The sequence below is a fragment of the Myotis myotis genome, unplaced genomic scaffold (genome assembly GCF_014108235.1).
Source record: "Myotis myotis isolate mMyoMyo1 unplaced genomic scaffold, mMyoMyo1.p scaffold_m19_p_13, whole genome shotgun sequence".
Taxonomy (NCBI): Eukaryota; Metazoa; Chordata; class Mammalia; order Chiroptera; family Vespertilionidae; genus Myotis; species Myotis myotis.
Window position 1 is genome coordinate 34,462,714 of NW_023416317.1, and position 19,989 is coordinate 34,482,702.

The 19,989-nt window shown below is 45.9% G+C and overlaps 1 protein-coding gene across 2 annotated transcripts in view; it reads right to left on the bottom strand.

Moving 5' to 3' along the window:
- The window catches only part of COLQ (collagen like tail subunit of asymmetric acetylcholinesterase), a 58,827-nt gene that overhangs the window by 13,584 nt on the left and 25,254 nt on the right, over positions 1-19,989 (bottom strand). For both annotated transcript variants that reach the window (XM_036332670.1, XM_036332671.1), the window contains exons 2-11: positions 18,398-18,510; positions 17,222-17,323; positions 13,892-13,936; positions 13,556-13,582; positions 11,456-11,527; positions 9,643-9,705; positions 9,134-9,160; positions 8,448-8,492; positions 7,596-7,631; positions 3,894-3,974 (exon numbers count right to left, since the gene is read on the bottom strand). In XM_036332670.1, the coding sequence (XP_036188563.1) occupies positions 3,894-3,974; positions 7,596-7,631; positions 8,448-8,492; positions 9,134-9,160; positions 9,643-9,705; positions 11,456-11,527; positions 13,556-13,582; positions 13,892-13,936; positions 17,222-17,323; positions 18,398-18,510 (611 nt within the window). The remainder of the gene's footprint in view (positions 1-3,893; positions 3,975-7,595; positions 7,632-8,447; positions 8,493-9,133; positions 9,161-9,642; positions 9,706-11,455; positions 11,528-13,555; positions 13,583-13,891; positions 13,937-17,221; positions 17,324-18,397; positions 18,511-19,989) is intronic.

Below are 19,989 nucleotides of genomic sequence, written 5' to 3' on the forward strand. Positions count from 1 at the left end.
CTTTGTGCCTCAGTTTTCTCATCTGTAATATAGAGCCAGTAAATATATACCTGCACGGGTTTGTTGTGAGGCTAACAAAGATCTTAGAGGTGAAAAAGGAGTTTGTATTGAACCAAGGACTATGTAGATTATCATAGCTGGTTATCACAGCAACTGGTTTGGTTTCATCTTTCTCACACAGACAGGTCCTGATTTCTTAAAGAGAGACACACCTGCAGGATGTCCTCTTTGCTGCCTACTCTGGGAGGGCCAAAAGCAAAGATTTCCCCCTCAGAGCTGCCCTTAGGAATGACTCAGAAACCAAGGCCTGTGGGTTCTTCACAAGCAGTGTGCTCATTGATCACTCTTGCCCTGGGCTTAACCAGGACAGTGATTGATGCCTGACATCTTTGGCTGGGTCCCCTTTCCACATTTGTGCCTTGGCAGGCTGGCCACCTGATGAAATGTAATCCTCCCCAAGTCTGGGCAGCAGGCATGCCGGGCACTTCTTTCCAATCACAAAGGTGACATGTAACCTGCCTCCTTGTCCACATGGCCCTGGGGGCTCTCTCGGCAACGTCCCAGAAGATCTTAAACTCTTACTGTGGGATTCGAGGGTCAGCGTTTGTTTCTAATTCCATCCTGATGGAGGGAGTCTTAAGCCTTATCCCCAGCTGAAGCATGCCATGAGGTAACCAAGATGGGTCCCAGAACGGCAAAGGAAGTCACACCGTCTTAATATAGCCGAAGTTAAGGCTTGTTGTTCTAGTAGCCAGTCAGCTGGCTCTGAGAACAGGAAGTGCCACAGCTGAAGAAGCTGGAAACGCTCCTTGACTCTGACACCAGCAGTAATGGAATATTCTGCTCATCGGTCGTCCTCTCAGAACCAGCCATGTGTCTATGAGCAGGACTCATGAGCCATGCTTTCCAGGAAAAGCATTCATTCCTTCATTGTCACAAAGTTTGGTGATGCTTCTCCAGGGAGGAAGCCTGTCTCCTTAATTGCAGATTTGCATAATGTAATCAGGGCTGCTTTTCTGGGCCTGCCTGAAGGCAAGTCCTGAAGCATGGAGGTGATGAGAGAAGATGTGATGTAGGGAAAGCTGGTCTCAACTCTCCACGCTCTAACTCTGGCATGGAAGCTGGCTTAGCTTAGGGGTCTGGGCAGGTCATTCGACTTCTCCGGCCCTCAGTTTCCTGTGACTATGCTAAGGGATTGAATTGGGTGATCACTACAATCCCCTGGTTCTGAAATTCTAATTTCCTAAAGTCTGTTCTGGATTTCTGATTCTAGGGTTTGGATTGACGTACAATAACCTCCAGAAACGCAGCACGACTGGCCCAATGGACACTTGGTAGATAAGACTCTCTGGTAGCAAAATTAATTCTGATAAACAGGAAGAACCATGGCACGCCCCCAAAGCTAACAACTCAAGTGTCTGCTGACTAGACAGGCACGGAGGGTCTGGAGCACACTCCTCGTGGAAAGGAAGAGCTTATTCCCCTAACTTCTTTTTTTTTTTTTTTTTTGATTTTTAGACGATGTTTATTAAAGCTGGGGACAGTGAAACAAGGAAGGGGCTAGGATAGAATAAGCAACAGGAGAAGGACTAGGTGGGGAAGTGAGCCTAGGCTGGCTTGAGAAAGGGGGGTCTTGAGGGCAGGGTCAGGGGTTGTTGGGGTCCAGCCCCAGCAGGTCCAGGGGTCCCCAAAGGTGTGGACGGAGTCGGCGAAGAAGGAATGACACGGAGACAGCGTTCAGTTGATCAGCAGCCTAGCCAGGATCTCTAGCCAGGATCTCCAGCCAAGTTCTGTCCCCCCTAACTTCTCTGAGGTTCTAGACATGGCTCTGGGGTAGTTGTAAGATTATGACAACTAATCATTTTCAACTTCTTAGCTTCAGCCCTCACCAGGAAAAGATAAACATTGCCCAGGTAAAGAACTAGATGACAGAAGGCAAAAGTCTGCTTGAACCCGAGTGTAGAAAATTATGAATGGAAATCAGCAGTAAGGGAGAAAATGATCTTTAAAACAAGAAAGGAAGGAAGGAACATGTCTCCTTTTGTTCTTTTTCTGAGCCTAGTTTTCAGGAAATTGGAATCTGTGACAGCATTGTGAAGGCACAGCCATGCTACCCATTGTAAAACTTTGAAAACTTAACTGGAATATTGTGACTTCCAAAATTATCATGACATCTGAATTATTTGGGTTGGAGGTTATATCGTTGCTAAGTTCACTTGGAAAAGATCAGAATTGGCTTCATATGCTACCATGTTCTGAACCCTGGCTACATATTAGAATCATTGGGGAGCTTTAATCAAACACCAACCCATGCTGAAGCCTCACACCAGATCACTTATATCAGAGTCTTTGGGAAGTAAGGCCTAGGTAAACTTGGAACTACAACTATGGCCCAAAGATGTTCACTTCTCAACATCATATATAATTTGGTTAGGCCTCTCTTGTCCAAGAAATCTTACTCATTTACTAAAATCTGGTGCAGGCATTTAAAAAAGATGTTAAAATGCTTAATGAATATCTGTAGCAATGAGTAAAAATGCATATATTATGATTTTAAGTTAAAAATTTAGGATACAAGAACTATATATTGGATAGAAAAGAAACAAATGACTAGAAAGTTCAGAAAAGAAATAATACTGGAAAGAAAATATACTAAAGCGGTTACATGGTTATACCTGGGTGTTAGATCGTTTTTAAAAAATATGTTTGTATTGACTTTTCCAGAGAGAGGAAGGGAGAGGGAGAAAAAAGAGATAGAAACATTGATGTGATGTGAGAGCAGAACACTGATCAGCTGCCTCTTGCATGCCCCCTACTGGGGACCAAGCCTACAATCCGAGCATGTGCCCTGACTGGGAATCGAACCAGCAACCTCTTGGTTCATGGGTGGAATTTTCCAAGTTTCCTATGATGATCATATATTTCATTTAAATGGGAAAGGAGGCAAAAACAAGCAAACTACCACCTAAAAAGTGAAGGGGCACATCTCTCAAGAATGTCTGTCTGTTAGAGCTAAGATAAGAGGTTTCTCTAAGGCACTCAGGACAGACAGCTCTACAGCCAGCCAAGTCAACTGTACCTTTCTCTTGCTTTGCTCTCCCATTTCACATGGTCTGACACAAGAGCCTGCTGACTAGAGGGAGTTCAGAATGAAAAATTTCCCTAAACCCTTAACAGTGCCAATAAAGAAGGTCACTTACAAACTGGGATCCTGAGTGGGAGTAAGGGGAGACTATCCTACTGTTGAGACCCAGAAGACCTTCAAGAGCAGGGAAATATCTGGGCTGTTCTCCAAGACTCCATTTGTGTCTGGGGGATTGAGGTAAGAAGCAGGTTTTCTGGGTAAAGGACCAGATCTGGTTTCCACTCCCAGTTGCTTTGGTTAAGGTAGGCCTGTTCTTATGAACCAAAGATCCACTCTTGCTCTAGCCTTGGAAACAGTGGGAACACAGCATCCTATCCCATCCACTCAAACTATGGCTACCCTAGAGAAGCCAGGAACTCCTGAAAGTGGTGCAGCTTCTGCCCACGAGCCCAGAGGAAGCTGAAGGCTGGGTCTATGGGAAATCTCTGATTGACCACACTGGCACGCCTCTCCACACCACCCCGCCCCCCTGCTCCAGGTAAGGAGGTATAACTGCAGGGGCCTGGTAAGCCCTAGATCAGCCGTGGGCAAACTACGGCCCGCAGGCCGGATCTGGCCCGTTTGAAATGAATAAAACTAAAAAAAAAAAAAAGACCGTACCCTTTTATGTAATGATGTTTACTTCGAATTTATATTAGTTCACACAAACACTCCATCCATGCTTTTGTTCCAGCCCTCCGGTCCAGTTTAAGAACCCATTGTGGCCCTCGAGTCAAAAAGTTTGCCCACCCCTGCCCTAGATCCTTACCTGCTTGCCTCGTTTTCCTGGTCTTCCTGTGGGTCCCCTGTGTCCTGCTATCCCAGGCTCACCCTTTGGACCCATTTCACCCTGGAAAGAAAAAAGAGAAGCAAGAGAGGAATTAGGGCATGTGGAGCAGGCCCTTCCCTGCAGGTCAACTCAATCCTTGGCCACAAAGGCCGTCTACTAGATCATCCCAGATCTTTTCCAAGTGGGCTGCTCTGGGAGACTGGAAGAGTGATGAGGTCATGTGAAAGGTAGGTAGGCTTTTCATGGACCAGGAAGGAAAGGAGGTTATCCTGGGCAGGTGATTTATTATTTGAGAGAGACAGCTTCCAGGTAGCACACAGTTTAGTGTTCCAAATCACCATCCAGAATGGCCAACAATAGAGTTGTATTTCAGTCACAAGTGTGCCTGTGACGCCATAAGCTATTGGGGGAAAACACTTGCTCTTTTAGTTGAATTTTATGTTTTGTTTTGTTTGGTTTTTAGCACAAATTCAAATCTATGGATTTTTTAATGATTAAATACAATTTTGACAGCTATCATCTCTGGAAAGTTTCTGTTCATGTAATGACCTTTACTAGGGTTGTACATTCCTCACTTTTCAGTAAAAATTGGTTTGAGTTCCAGTTCACTTCCATTTGATTTAGACGAAACTGTTTGTGGGGAGACTTATGTTCAAATACTCAATACATTTATTGTAAAGGCATGGAAAGCAATATAATATTGCAATATAAACAATATTCCTAATTGAAAAGCCCTATTTTGAAGCATCAGAACAAAAGGCATCAATTGCCCGAATTCTATAGTTTAAGGCTAACCTTTCGTTCTCCATTTTAGTTTCTCTCCTTCCTTCTTCCCCATGGTCTTCTAGGATCCCAGCCCCTCTTGCTGTTTCTTTATCAGTGGTTCTCAACCTTCCTAATGCCGCGGCCCTTTAATACAGTTCCTCATGTTGTGGTAACCCCCAATTTTATTGTTACAAATTGAACATAATTAAAGCATAGTAATTAATCACAAAAACAATATGTAATTATATATGTGTTTTCCAACGGTTTTAGGCGACCCCTGTGAAAGGGTTGTTCGACCCCCAAAGGGGTCGCGACCCCAGGTTGAGAACCGCTGCTTTAGATCATGAACCACAGGGCATTGTTCCCATAATTATTACAGCAATCCCTCTAACAGTTCAGAATGCACCACCAACAGGCTACATTTAGCAATTGCAACCACAAGAGTTTCTGCTTGTCAGCAGCCAGTATCCATGAACAGCTGCCCAGACACTCAGAGGAGACAGTGAACACCCAGATGGCTGTTCTCATGGAAGTCAGGCAAGGTAGAACACCTGGAAAATTCCAGGGAACACCAATATAAAGCAAGGATCAAGCAGAAATCTCTGAAATCATCTGCCGGCTCAGCCAATGTAATGGATTTGTCTTGACCCAAGCTACCAACATCCTGCCTCGCCAAGAATTGTCCTTACACCTATGATTTCTTTCCAACCCACCATGTGCTCTGGGAGGCTGGGCAGTGCGAGTGTGAGAGGAGAGATGGATTCTATGTGGCTGTGAAGATGTTTGCACAATTTTCCATGGCTGTTTGCAGGGACCGAGGAGTGCCTTGCTTGGCTAGGAGAAAACAGCAGTATGAACAGCATAACGTTTTTTTTTTATTTTTTAATTATTGATTTCAGAAAGGAAGGGAGAGAGAGAGAGAAACATCAATGATGAGAGAGAATCATCGAACAGCCACCTTCTGCACGTTCCCCACTGAGGATTAAGCCCACAACCCAGGCATGTACCCTTGACCGGAATCAAACCCAGAACCCTTCAGTCCACTGAGCCAAACCAGCCAGGGCAGCATAACTTTTTCATCAGAAGGAAGTGTGGCCCTTCTCTTCATCAACTGGAAGCAGCCAGTACTTACTTAATCTAATTTCTCTCCTCTGACCTAATTATGGTTATCATATCTGCTCTGTCTTAAAGCAGCCTGCCCTGAAAGGGGAAAAGAACTCCTGATGGCAAGTCTAGTAAGTGGAGCAGAAACCAGAGAAACTGTCATCTTTAATTTTACAGTAATAGATTATTCTTTGATGCTCACTGTTGTACTGAATGAAAGCCTAGCCTAAATATTTTCAACTAAAATCTTTTTTTTTTTTTGCCCTAGCTAGTTTGGCTCAGTGGATAGAGCATCGGCCTGTGGACTGAAGGGTCCCGGGTTCGATTCTGGTCAAGGGCACATGCCTGGGTTGCAGATCCCTGGTGCGGGGCGTGCAGGAAGCAGCCGATAACGATTTTCTCTCATCATTGATATTTCTATCTCTTTCTCCCTCTCCCATCCTCTCTGAAATCAATAAAAAACTTTTTTTAAATCATTTTTTCTCTTTTAATGTTTCCTTTAATTTGCACATTTACTTACTCTATTTTTAACTCAATACTTCATCTAGGGTAGCAGAAGACATTTTTTGACAGCTTAAGGCAGTGATAAGTGATAATAAATTAATGTCAGATGACTGAAATTATTTAAATATGCTCTACTGACTGGAGAAAATCGGATAAGAAATTGTTTATTCAAGTTTGGAAAATAAAACTTTAAGGTGAACTTGAGAAAAAGTTTAGAATTTTAAGAAAGCATCTCATTGGCATGTTTGAAGAACACTGTACTCTGAGGCCAAGGTTAAAATAACAATTTCCCACATCAGTGCCTCACGGCATGAGGACCCACCGCTAATGGGGTTAGATTAGGGGGTTCTTGGTGGCCATCTGTGCATTCTCTCTTCATTCTCTGACACCTCCCCTCCCCACCCTCCCCACTCTTCTTCACTAGATCTTAACCCTAAGGAAAAGCTTTTTTAAATTCTGTCAATTGTCACCTTCCTAGTTTTTGTCATATCTTCACATCACTTTATTCTTATTTACTCAATATTTTCTCTTTAAGTCAACTGAATTAACTCCTTTTTTATTAAGCCTTGTCCCAGACAAGATATTCATGAAATCCCACTAAGTATTTAACTATTTAAATAAAAAGTTTAACTAGCAAATAAAAATTGCTTGCTATCACCAACTGAAATAACTCTGCCTACCTGTAGCAGGACATGAGCCTCCCTGAAGAAGTGCTGACTGGGTATAGTAGGTAGTTGCATTAGCCAGAGAAGTCTGCACCTCCCCCTGGGACCTTTGACCACTACAGTTCAGACCTGAGCCCCTTGTCACAAAGCTCCCTGCCTTTGAACATCACCACAGCCCTTTAAGGGGCAGCAAGTACAAAGTAGGGCCTCTGTCCATCAGGGAGGTGTCCTTGCCCTCCCATGACCTGGAGGAGGTCTCAGACCTCTCACCTATATGTTTAGCAACTTGCTCCCCTTTCAAACCAGAATCTTCCATAGCGAGACCTGCTTTCCCTGCCTCATGAACAGAGAGGCAGGCCTCTTTTTGTTGTATTTGGATGGTCTATTTCAGCCGTGGGCAAACTACGGCCCGCAGGCCGGATCCGGTTTGAAATGAATAAAACTAAAAAAAAAAAAAGACCGTACCCTTTTATGTAATGATGTTTACTTTGAATTTATATTAGTTCACACAAACACTCCATCCATGCTTTTGTTCCGGCCCTCCGGTCCAGTTTAAGAACCCATTGTGGCCCTCGAGTCAAAAAGTTTGCCCACCCCTGGTCTATTTTCTTACTTCTATTTTTTACTACTTGTAGGTACTTACTTTCTGCCCCAACATTCCAGGAAATCCCGGGAAACCCTGTGAAGAGAACAACAAATAATAGTGATTGCCTCTGAATAACTCTTGAGAGGGCTGTGTCAGCCATTTTCAAGATAGAGCCTTGTCAGCCAGCCAGCCAGCCAGTCAGCTAATCAGACAGATACACAGACAGCCAGTCAGCCAGTCATCTAGTCAGACAGATAGACAGACAGACAGTCAGCCAGCCAGTCAGTCAGACAGATAGCCAGCCTGTCAGTCAGCCAGCCAATCAGTCATCTAGTCAGACAGATACACAGACAGCCAGTCATCCAGTCATCTAGTCAGACAGATAGATAGTCAGCCAGCCAGTCAGTCAGACAGATAGCCAGCCTGTCAGTCAGCCAGCCAATCAGTCAGTTAATCAGACAGATACACAGCCAGCCAGTCATCCAGTCATCTAGTCAGACAGATAGACAGACAGCCAGTCAGTCATTCATATCCAGCCAGCCAGCCAGTCAGTCAGCCAGTTAGACAGATAGCCAGCCAGCCAGCCAGCCAGCAAGTCAGTCAGACAGCCAGTCAGTCAGACAGATAGTCAGCCAGTCAGATAGTTAGACAGATAGCCAGCCTGTCAGTCAGCCAGTTAGACAGATAGCCAGCCTGTCAGTCAGTCACAGCCAGTCAGTCAGACAGATAGTCAGTCGGTCCGCTAGTCAGACAGATAGACAAACAGTCAAGCAGTTAGCCAGTCAGACAGACAGACAGACAGTTCGTCAGTCAGTTAGCCAGCCAGTCAGTCAGTCCGCCCATAAGATGGGGGTAGGCAGGGTTCACCACTTCCATTGTATTTGATCATTTCTATGCAACAGCCATTACCTTTTCTCCTTTGGGACCCAAGTCACCCCTTTCACCTCTGGATCCCTAGGAGAAAACCACAGGAGAGAGTACATGAATTAATACCATGGGAGAAAAAATGGAGCATTTTAAACTAATAACTCCCTATCCTATGCCAATACCCTCATTTCACAGGCAAAGACACAGGCTCAGAGATTACATGACCTTCCCAGGGAAGAAATGCTTTGGGATTTACCTTCTATTTGGACCCCAAATACCTCCTACATTAATAAGTTCAAGGCACAGAAAATTCTGGGTCCCAGAACCTCTCCCTTTCTATAGGAAATCTGTCCCCAGGTTCTGGCTGGGTTTTCTGTTTTTTGTTTTTGACAGACGAGAAGGTTGTGTGGTGATAGCTTGGTCTAAAGACACACATCTGCCATCTTGCTCCAGCACACCACGCAAGCTGTGTTCATTCTCCATCTGGCATGGCTTCAGTGCTCATCTGCTCCATATGAGGGCCTTGACCTCCACTGGGAGCTCCTCCCTAAGCTGCCTGCCCTACCTCAGGGGCCCCTCACTTCTCTCAGCCCACTGATAAAAGATGAGGAATATTGAGGCAAGGTCACTGCAGTCACTGACTGAAGAGAGACGTGGGCCCATCCTCACTGGCCCCAGAGCCACTAGCCCAGACCAAGCTCTGGGAAGCTGGAGAGAGAAGCACTAACCTTTTCCCCTCTGGATCCGGGGTAGCCCTAAAAGAAAGCAGAAGGTATATTTACAATCAGCCTTGTCAGACCACTGGGTTTGGTGTGAGAGTGGACGGAATCCCTGAATGTGGTGGTGAGATGTGCCTCATTGCACTGAAAGTTTTAGTGGGGGCTGCAGCATTCAATACCAAGAAGTCCCTTGGGATTGTGTCTACATCAGGCCTAAAAAAAAATGCTGCTTTTCTTACCACCACCCCCAAAGGCCTGAACAAAGATTTCCATCTGTTTTGTTGTCCCGAGGCTTGTCCCTTGCTGCTCAGAAGAACAGCAGGAATGGCATCTCTATGTCCCTGCATCCCAGCCCTGGTGTCCCCCAAAGGCTGGTAAAGACATTGGGCTGTCCAACATCTGTGACATCAGCTGGCCCAGGATGGCAGACACACCCAGATCCTATCTTTGTAGATAACAGCTGCTCCAGAGCCTTAGTGAGAAGATCTGAGAACATCCATCTGGACCAACACACTGACCTTGGAGCCCATTGGTCCTCTTGACCCTGGTAAGCCCATCAGACCCAGGTCACCTTTTTCACCCTGTGGGAATCAGAAGGAGGGGAAAAAAAGACCTCTAGTGACATTTCCTAGAAAAACTGAACTAGGAAGTTATGGGCAAGATCAGAAAGGAACTGGGACATTGGGGCTAGCTTGTGAATCTGAGGACCCCAAATACTCCTTTGCTTACTCCCAGGGGCCCAATTCTCCACACTTCATTCTGGTATTTGAGGTTAATATGAAATGAAATTCCCAAGGCAGAGCAGATCTCCAAAACTAAATTCAAATTCTCACTAAGATGCTTTAATGGAATAATGCTTGATCTTTTCTTAGAGAAGGCTGTAGGAGGGTGGGGGAGGGGGAGAGCATGGGGCATGGGGCCCCAGAGGACAAGGTATCAGCACCAAAAAAACTTCACCTGCTTTGCTCTTTGCATAGGGTGGATCTTTCAGACATCTCCATATACTCTCACCCTAGGGTTGCAACCAAGTAGAGTGAACATCATCCTCTAGGTGTGTATGATGAAGGCAGGGAGCTAAGACTCATGGGTGAGCTCCGTTGCCCCTCAGAATCATTTGCAGTTGGAACTTTCAGCACCCTCTGTGCTAAAAAACTATACCAGTGCTAACCAGTAGAAATATAAGGTGAGCCACGTACTTCATTTAAAAATGTTTTAGAAGTCACATTAAAACTATAACTAAATAGGTGAAATTAACTTTAACAATATATTTTATTTACTTTAATTATCATTTCAACATGTAGTCAACATAAAAATTACTAATGAGATATTTTACATTCTGTTTTATAAGATAAATATTTGAAATCTGTTGTGCATCATTGTACACTTAAACCACATCTCAATTCAGGCACTAAATTTTCATCCAACATACATGATCTCTATTCAGAGTTCATAAAATTTATAGTTGAAAAAGCAGATTCACATACTCAACATATGATTCACATACTTAAATGTTTTCAAGTAACTGCACTGAGTAGAAGTTTTAAAATTTAAACTTAATTAAAGTTAAAAAAAAGTCAGATCCTCAGTTGCACTAGCCACATTTCAAGGGCTCAATAGCCACATATGTCCAATGGCTGCTATATTGGGTGGCTCAGCTTTATACAGTTGATTTTCAAGACATATCCTTGGGACTTCACTTACAAGGATTGGGAACAGTTTTCTATTCCCTTAAAAATTCTGCCAGTAAGTGAATCAAACTATATAGTGACATTTACCTGCCCAAGTCATGGCCTCTATACCCCATGATTTATGACCAAAGTGAGTGGAATGTAAGCAAAGGCACGGGAGTGGGCATGTTAGCTTTCCATAGCCTGTCTGAGGAAGGGAATTCATCAGCATTTGGTGATCCCTCTCTGAATGTAGGGTTTTAGTTGTTCCAGTCAGCCAACCCAACCCCCTCAACCCTCCACCTCCAGCCAGATCAGCATGACAGGTCAACAGCTTTCCAGACACAAGCCTCTCTTAGGTCATCTCCGGGAAACCAAAGAATCACATGCTAACCCTTCAGGACAAAGGAGAATCAGGGCCCCAATGAAAGAGGTCAGCAGCCCCTCATTTTTTCCCCCTACAGGAGCAGAGCTTTGGACTGACTGAGGTCTTGCAGTCCAAGTGAAGGAGGAAATATTTGGAGGCCTATGGACAGTCCTTGTGCTCTCTTCTTCCGCTCCCTCTTGAGGACGTGTCACTCACTGTGTGCCAGGGGCCAGGGAGCTGCCATCTTCTCCCTCAAGTTCCGATACCACATGAGCCCTGAGATTGCACCACACTTACCCTGGGTCCTTCAGGGCCAGGCCAGCCGATGGGCCCAGGCATACCAGGAACACCCGGGGGGCCAGGTCTACCCTTCAAAGTCAAAGAACAAAAGTCAGGAAAATTGGATTTGTTTCCCTCCTTCCAGGAAACAAGATTTGTCTCTGGGGCCCGGAGGAGTGTGGGGCCTCTAAAGCACAGCCTCAGGACCCTCATCTCCAAAAACTGATAGCCAAAAAGTTGGATCACTTAGGTACAAGTGAAAGCCCATTGTGTGACACTGTGTCAACACACAAGATCTTATTCTACTAAAGAAATAAAAGGTGATAGAGAAGGGATTCTAAACTTCTTGGTTTTTCAATCTTTATCACCTCCACCCACCCACCCATCCACTGCATTCCAATAGGTACTCCCCAAGGGTGGGATGTAAATGGCATAGGATTATGTTTGGGAAGCAGTAGCAAATGCTGTTGGTTCTCCCTCCAGATCTTTTTCACCTGCTCAGTGTGCTCATCCCCCAGGGCCTACCTTCCTTGCTGTAACAACTCATTCCTGCAACCTGCAACTGTGGAGTTTCTGTGGGCAACCGGATCTGACCAGTGATTTATATATGTCCCCTCCCTGTAGCCAATAGCCTGGCTCCCTTACCTCAAGGCAAGACACTCTGTGGTGCAATTCTTACTCCACAGCTCCCCAGGGATCAGGCTGAAGCTGGACATCACCTGATGCCACTCCCACATTGGACTTCCTCCCCATCCCATCTGGATGCCCCTCTTCTCAGACTCCTCTTGAAAGAGCTCCCTTAATAACCGACTCACTTGCACATGGCACGTGCCATCTCTGTCACTGCTTCTAAGGAACTCAACCTAAGCCAGAGGCTATGGAAGAGTAAGCCCTGAAAGAGTGGGAGCAGGGACTTCGGGGTCTATCTTGACCTTTGAACCCACTGGCTAATTTCAGTTAGCCTAGCAAGAGATGTGGAAGGCTGAGCCCCTTAACCAGGGATCACAAATGCTGCATGTGGCCCAGCTGGTGTGGCTTAATGGTTAAGCATCGACCCATGAACCAGGAGGTCCCAGCTCCATTCTCAGTCAGGGCATATGTCTGAGTTTTGGGCTCCATCTCTAGTAGGGGAGTGCAGGAAGCAGCTAATTGATTCTTTCTCATCATTGATGTTTCTATCTCTCTCTCCTTCTCCTTTCCTCTCTCTGAAATCAATAAAAACAAACAAACCAAAAAAAAACACAACAAAAAACCCAAAGTACTGCATGTGTACAAATTCCTACTCTTGCCTCCCACATCCATGGCACACATCACTAATGAACCATGGCCTTCATTAGTTCTGAGCATGGAGACCATGCCAGATTCCTTTCTGGCCCAGCAGTTCGGACAACCACTGTGCCTTGGCTGGAGTTGTCATCCATGCCCTAAAGGGTTGTAAATTTACCTCCCAAAGGTCTGTTTGAGACTCTAATTGATAGTGTAAGTATTTGAATAAAACATTCAACCAAAAAATAGTAATTTATATTTAGAACCACAGGCATCTTTCTTGGCCAAAGTTTTGCACCTACTTCTATCATCAAGACCTACAATTTCAGCACCAGCATCCATTGACCTCAGGGAATGGCTGCTGGTTTTCTTCTTCCTGGCTGTAATGAGAGTCTTGATAACATGTGTTTGGTTCACTCAGAGTCCCTGTGACCTTAAGTAACTCCAATTTATTACTGCAAAAGCCTTTTGTTTCTGTCTGTTTGGCACTTTATTCTGGTTTAATCTAATAGACAGTGAGAGTCATTTTGTGCCACTGGTTGGGGCCTTGGAGGGTTTCTCTGATGGAAGGCAGGATGAGATGCTCTGAAGCTGTGGGAAATCTGGCTGGGCTTGGCAGCCTCTGGAAGAAGTCCAAATGCCTGGCAGTAGCTGGCTCCAGCTCTCAAGCGAAGGAGTGGGCAGAAACAGCAAAGGTGCTGTTGTCATCATCAGGATGGTGGTGCCACCACTGTCCAGTGGGCCGGAGGCCACAGTAGTGCACCGCTGGTTCCCCTCCCGAAGGAGTGCACACACATTCATGCACGCACGTGGAGCACAGTTGTCATGTAATGCTGACAACATAGACCATACCTTCCTTCCTGGTCGGCCAAGCTCCCCCTGTGGGTGGAAAAGGCAAGTAAGCGGAGGCTGCTTTGGAAGAGAAGTTCTGGAAGCAGAGGGCTTAGTAGGGCTGATGTCTGGGCATGCCCATGTGGCTGGTGGCTTGGCCACTCACAGCACCCCTGTTACGGCAGTGGGCCAAGCCAAAATACACTGGTGGTATCCCACACCTGCAGCAGCAGCCCCATCCTCATGGAGCCCATCCTCGTGCACTAAGGCAGAATTACCACATGCCTTGAAATCTCAGCCAGAAAATGTTTAGTAGCATCCCCAGAAAACAGGCTGGAAGAGAGTAGTGACTCATACCTTTTCTCCCTTTGGTCCTGTCTTGCCTGGATGCCCCGGTGGACCCTACACAACCAAGAAGCAAAGAAAGTATACGTCGGACCAAGTATACAAAAACACAGGCTGGAATTATCAAGGACAGGGGTGCGGGAGGCAGGACTGAGGGAACGCCTTTACAACACTCCTACAGCAGCCTCACTCTCTATGCAGACTCAGGGCCCCAGAAACCCCATGAAGGACCCTCTTATGCATGCCAGCCCAGTCTCCTCCTCTGTGATCCCCCTCTTCTAGCTTCTCTGAGCTGTGTTTCCAATGGTTTGAAGGCTGTAATGCTCATGTCTACTCTGTGTGAGTTTAATTTTCTCCCTGGAATTCTTGGGTTGCCTGAAATATCCGGAGTGTTTGGCAAGAGCAACTGAAGATACGTGAAGAAATGCTGTTTGCTGAGAACAAGAGGCTTCACTCCTCTTCTATCTTTTCAGTTGCTCTTACCAAGCTTCCCTGGGTCCTGACAAGAGGGAAGTTACACTTTGCACACAGAAGCAGAGATTTAAAAATTCCCATGGTGGATCTATGGGTACCAGGTGCAGCAAAAGACATTAAGAATGTGGGCAAGTATCTACCTCAAACAGATTGTCAAACTGCAGCGGGAAGGCCGGGGAGGGTTGGGGGGCAGGAGGGAGGGGGGTAAGAGATCAACCTAAGGACTTGTATGCATGCATATAAGCATAACCAATGGACATAAGACACTGGGAGATAGGGGAGGCTAGGGGACTGTCAAGGGCGGGGGGAAAAAAGGACACATATGTAATACCCTTTGTAATACTTTAAGCAATAAAAAAAAAAAAAAAGAATGTGGGCAAGTAAATACTGCATTTTGTGCAATTGCCCAGCCATGGGGTGGGGCTGACTCCAGCTCAGGGACTCTAGCACCTTTGCACTAAGGCTTGGCACACCCACGGCAGAATACAGCTGCTTTCTGCTCATGCGTCTATGGAATGATCAGCTGGTTAACTGTTTCCAAATTCCTCCATACAGCAGGGAGGAAATCCATCAACCACCGCTCCTCCCCTCCCCCCCAAGGCTACTACTTTATCCCCAAGATCTGCAGGTGAGCATGGCTAACACAAAGCCTGTTTGAAATATGATTTTATCAGACTTGTCTCTAAATGACAAACAGCCCCCTCAGCCAATGGTTCCCAAGCCTATCTGCACATTAGAATTCTCTGGGGATCTTTTAAAAATCCCAAAGACTAGGCCATGCCCCAGACCAATTACAATCTCAAGGAGAGTGGCACAGGCATCAGGAATTTTTGAAGTTCCCAGGGGATTCTAATGTGCAGACAAATTTGGAAACCACCACCTTTGGCTTATTCGCCTTCTGTTTTGGGGAGGGGAGGACAGAGAGTTTTTGTTCAAGTATTTCAATTTTTCCAAGCCTTGGTTTTTTCCATTTCTTAAAATGGGCTAGAACTATTTTACTAGGGTTGTGCTTTAGCTCCGACCTTCCCATGATTCACTGAGTGTCTCATTAAAATACAGATTCTGATTGAATGGTGGAGGGGAGTGTAGTGGAGAGGGAAGGATGAAATTCTGCATCTGAAACAAGCTCCCAGATGATGCCAAAGTTGCTGGTCCACAGATCTCATTTTGGTGGGGACAGCATCCACTCTGTTCTAAGAGAACGGAGGTGGTTGCATGGTCCCCTGGAGTTGGACAGCACAGCCCCCATGTGACTCAGATAGGATTGTGAGAAGTTAGAGATGAGCAAGTGACTGGGGAGCTGCTGGTCAGCAGAGAATTCCCCTTTTTTCCCCATGGTCTGTGGGTCTCCCTGTGCCCTGACAGCTGCCAGCATAGACTGTGGGAAGATAGAAACCCACCTGAGAGGTGCTTCTCAGGGTGCCCATCTTGCCTTTCTGCAGACTTCCCGGCCCCTCTGGCCAACTCCTATATTCCTTATTGCATTTAGCAAATATTTATGGAGAACCTACTATACCCCATGAGGTGGTATAGATGGGCACATATTATGAACAATACAATGTCCTCAAGACCAGGGGTCAGTTAACTTTCTCTATAAAGAGCCAGATAGTAAATATCTTAGGCTGTGCCTTTAACACAGCAACTCTGTCACAACTACTCAACTCCATCCTTGTAGCACAAAAGCAGCCAGAGACCATAAAACTTAAATTGCCAAAACAAGCCGGATTTGACCCATGGACAACAGTTTGCCAATCCTAGCCACACAGCTTATATTTCATGGAGAGGAAACCAAAGAGATTAGGAACAAAAAAATTAATAAGGAAGCTATAACAACATGAGAAAAATTGGCAGAGAATTAAAATAGGCCATTGGATGGAGATTGATGGGGAAGGCTTGGTGGTCGAGAAAGGCATTGCTAAGGAGGTGACAAAGAAGCTGGCCATGGTAAAAATCAGAAGGACGAACATTCCAAATGCTGGAGCCACCAGCGTAAAGTCCCCAAGACTGGAACAAGGTGCTTGAGGACCCGAGACACACTGTGGCTGCAAGTGGACAGAGTTGGTGACATGAGATGATGCAGGAGATACAGGCCGGGTCTCCGCATGTGGAGCTTTGCAACCAGGGTGAGGAGTGGGTCTCTCAGTCTTCCTGGACAGAAGCCATGGCAGGGTGACCCAGGAGGGCGAGATAACTCCTAAGGAAGGTACTTGGGAGACTGATTGCTCCTTGTTCCCTTGTTCCCTTCCCCATGGCAGGCCCAGAGTCCCAGGCTAGGGGACATTCCTCTTAGGGGAGCCCCCAACCAGGCAGCCAGGGAAGCCAGGAGTCTGTGACCAGATGTCTTTGCTTGCCTGGAAATCCTTTCTCTAGTATTTTTACCTGTTCCTCACTCTTCCCTTTAACTTTGCTGGGGAGGAGTAGGCTGCTTGGTAGCCATATCTGGGTCAAGGGGACTCAAGGTAACAGGTTCCTCTTTGCCTCCACTTTCCTGCATTGGATGCAGGTGCCTCTGGGCCCACTGAATGGGGTCAAGGCCACATAAGGGGCAACCCACTGTCATCAACTGTTTTGTGGTAGCTATAATAATAACCACATCCATCAAGGCAGCATCTCATTTGATCCCCCATCCTAAATCCAGTACTGCAGGGACAATTATTATCCTCATTGCATGAATGAGGAAACCAAAACTGGGAGGCCAGAATTCACCTAAAGAACCAGCATTCTATTCACATCGCTCTGGAGCTGGAGGTGAGCCAGAGAAGGAAAAACAGCCCCCATATCACAGTAAAACGTGCATCTCTACGAGGCTTCACTTCTCTGAACAGAAGACAGCAGGAGAGGAGAAGAGGTCTGGTGGAATGCACCAACCTGGGGGCCGGGAGGCCCAGGGGAGCCGAGTGATCCTTGGACACACGGGGACTGCGTGGTCTCCAGTTCCAGGATGAGATTCTTCATGTCTGGGGAGAGAAGCTTCAATGCAAAGCAATACAGGGTTATAGGTCAGACTTGCAGGACAGAAGACGGGTCACCACCCTTGACACAGACCTGCTTTGTAGACCAGTTCCCAGGACTGGCGCTTCTCTTACACCCCAATGGGTATCCTAAGATGACCTTCCTAGCCACCAGTGTCTGTTCTCTCACCTGCTCTTGAGACGCACCTGGCTTGAATGGATTACAAAGCCACAATGGTGGAGTTAGGAAGCTCATTTCAGGGGCCTCTTTCCAATGTCTGGGACAGCATTGTCCAAAGGAAATAAAATGTGAGCTACCAATGCAAACCACATATACAGTTTTAACTTTTCTTGGTAGCCACATTAAAAAAGTAAAGGAAACAAGTGAAATTAATTTTAATATATTTTATTTAACCCAGTCCACCCCAAATATCATTTTAACACATATTCAATATTTAAAATTACTAATGAAATATTTTACAATCTTCTTTCCATATGAAGTCTCACAATTCTGTGTGTATTTTATATGCACAGCTCAACTCAATAGCCATACGGCTAGTGGCAGTATTGGACAGTACAAGTCAAAGAGCTTCTGGAAAGATCTGAGACTCTCAAGTCCCCACCTGTTGCCTTCTAGGTCAGCTCCCCACATCCTGTTTTTTCTTTCACCTTTTCTGCTCTTTCCAAATTCTGTTCCCTCTCACACCTCAGTTTGGCTACAGGAGGGCCATTTCCCGCGTCACCTCACAGAAACAGTCTATGTCTAAGACAGGCCATGGAAGGGAATTCCATAGATACTTGGGTGGGAGCACAAACAGAAGGGGAAATTCCATATCTGAGCAGCTGATGGGAGCCTAGAAAGTCATCCATTCACCCAAGAGGGGACACTTGGCCAAATTCAGTTCCCTGCTGAGAAGAATCCCCTCCATAACTCAGCGAAGACAGAGGAAGAGTGGACATTACCAGAAACTGGAAAATATCCCTTCCCTGCTCAACCTGCTGCATGAGAGAAGATTCTGGAGGAAGCTGACTGAGGGATGGGGAAGTGGGGTAGTGTGGTTTCTGTTCCCTCACATGTCCTTAAGGTACTCACCGGACTTCGGCCTTCTCTGAAGAATGGTGGTGGGAACAGGGGGGGCGGAGGAGGTGTCAGCAGGCAGCATGTTTTGTGGCTGCCACGTTTCTTCTGATCCAGGCCAGGAAGGGCTGTTTAGAGAAAACTGCTGCTCATTAGCATGGGACAGGGCTAGGCCCCTGTCATGTCTATTGTGCCCAAGGAGACCCACACTGCCACCCCAGACTTCCCCATCTGATTCCCAACCTGTTAGATGTGAGTGCACCTCCTGTTTGCTATTGGACATAGGCCTCCCTTGGCCTTCGAGAGATGATATGTGTAAGATAAGCAAATGGCATGGACACTGACTATTATAAAGTCCATTTCTTCTTCTTCAGGAAGTGACTTGTCACTTTGCAGATGGGGCAAGGAATTCAAAGTTAAACAGACTCATATGTGCCCCCAATAGTTGGGGAGAAGGAAGTCATTGTGAACGACTTTGATATTGTGCTCGGAGGAAGTGTTCAGAGAGGGAGGCAGCTAGGGCTGGAGGTAGCATTGATTACAAAAGACCATGAGCCATGGGTTAAGATACATATTTGACTCCAGACTCTATGCACACATTCTGTGTCACCCATGCTCACTAGAGAGTTACAGTTAAATGTCTCAGTACATGGGTGCGAAGAGAAGAGAGGGCCCTGGACCCTCAGAGCTTCATTGTCTCATGGAATCTCTTGATGTACAGGTTACTGAGGAGAAGAAAACCAGGGCTGGTGTAGGAGCGAAAGAGGGGGAACAATCAAGGGTGCTTTTGATGTTACAGGGGACCCAGGGTAACAGTGGTCAGAGTATGAGATGGAAAAGTCGGAGGAAGCACTAGTTTGTAGGGAAATCTGCCAAATTTTGTGTTAAACAGTTGTTCATTTGAGCACATGGTTGGCCAGACACTGGGTTAGCCCTTAGGGGAGGGCAGAAAGATGCCTAAACGGTGCCCCTGACCTAAGATGGTAAAGCTTGTGGAGCTTGAGCAGCTGCCAAGACCCTTTTGCTCATATCGCACCTTCTCCTCTCACATCCTGGAGACTTACTGTGCATCAAGAATTGTCAGGAGCTGCCTCCACCAGGAAGCTTTCCTTGACTTCCCAGGCTAAGGCTGAGGGGTCCTGCTATGCTCTTTTTTGGGTTCACTCCTATATTAACCTTTATCTATGGGTGAATCTGTTTCCTTGTATCTCTCTAACCTATGCTTTCCCAGAGGAAAAGCCATTTTTATCCCCAAGGTCTAGAACAGTATCTAGCATACCCTAGATATTCCTCAAATGTTTGATAAACAAATTTTTTTAAAAAACCACTTATGACATGCCAGGCACCATTTAAATGCTTCACATATATAAAATTTCCTGACCCTCACGCAGCCCTGAGAGTTAAGTACTATTATTATTATCATCACCATCTCATCACCCCCATTTTACAGATCACTTAATTGAGGTAAAGAGGTGAAGTGATTGCCCAAGGTCATACAACTAGGAAGGGACAGAGCCAGGATTTGAACCCATCAGTCTGATTCCAGAATCCTTCCCCTAGATTTCTACACTACAACTCCAATGTGGGTGGAAATAAAGGTCTGGAGC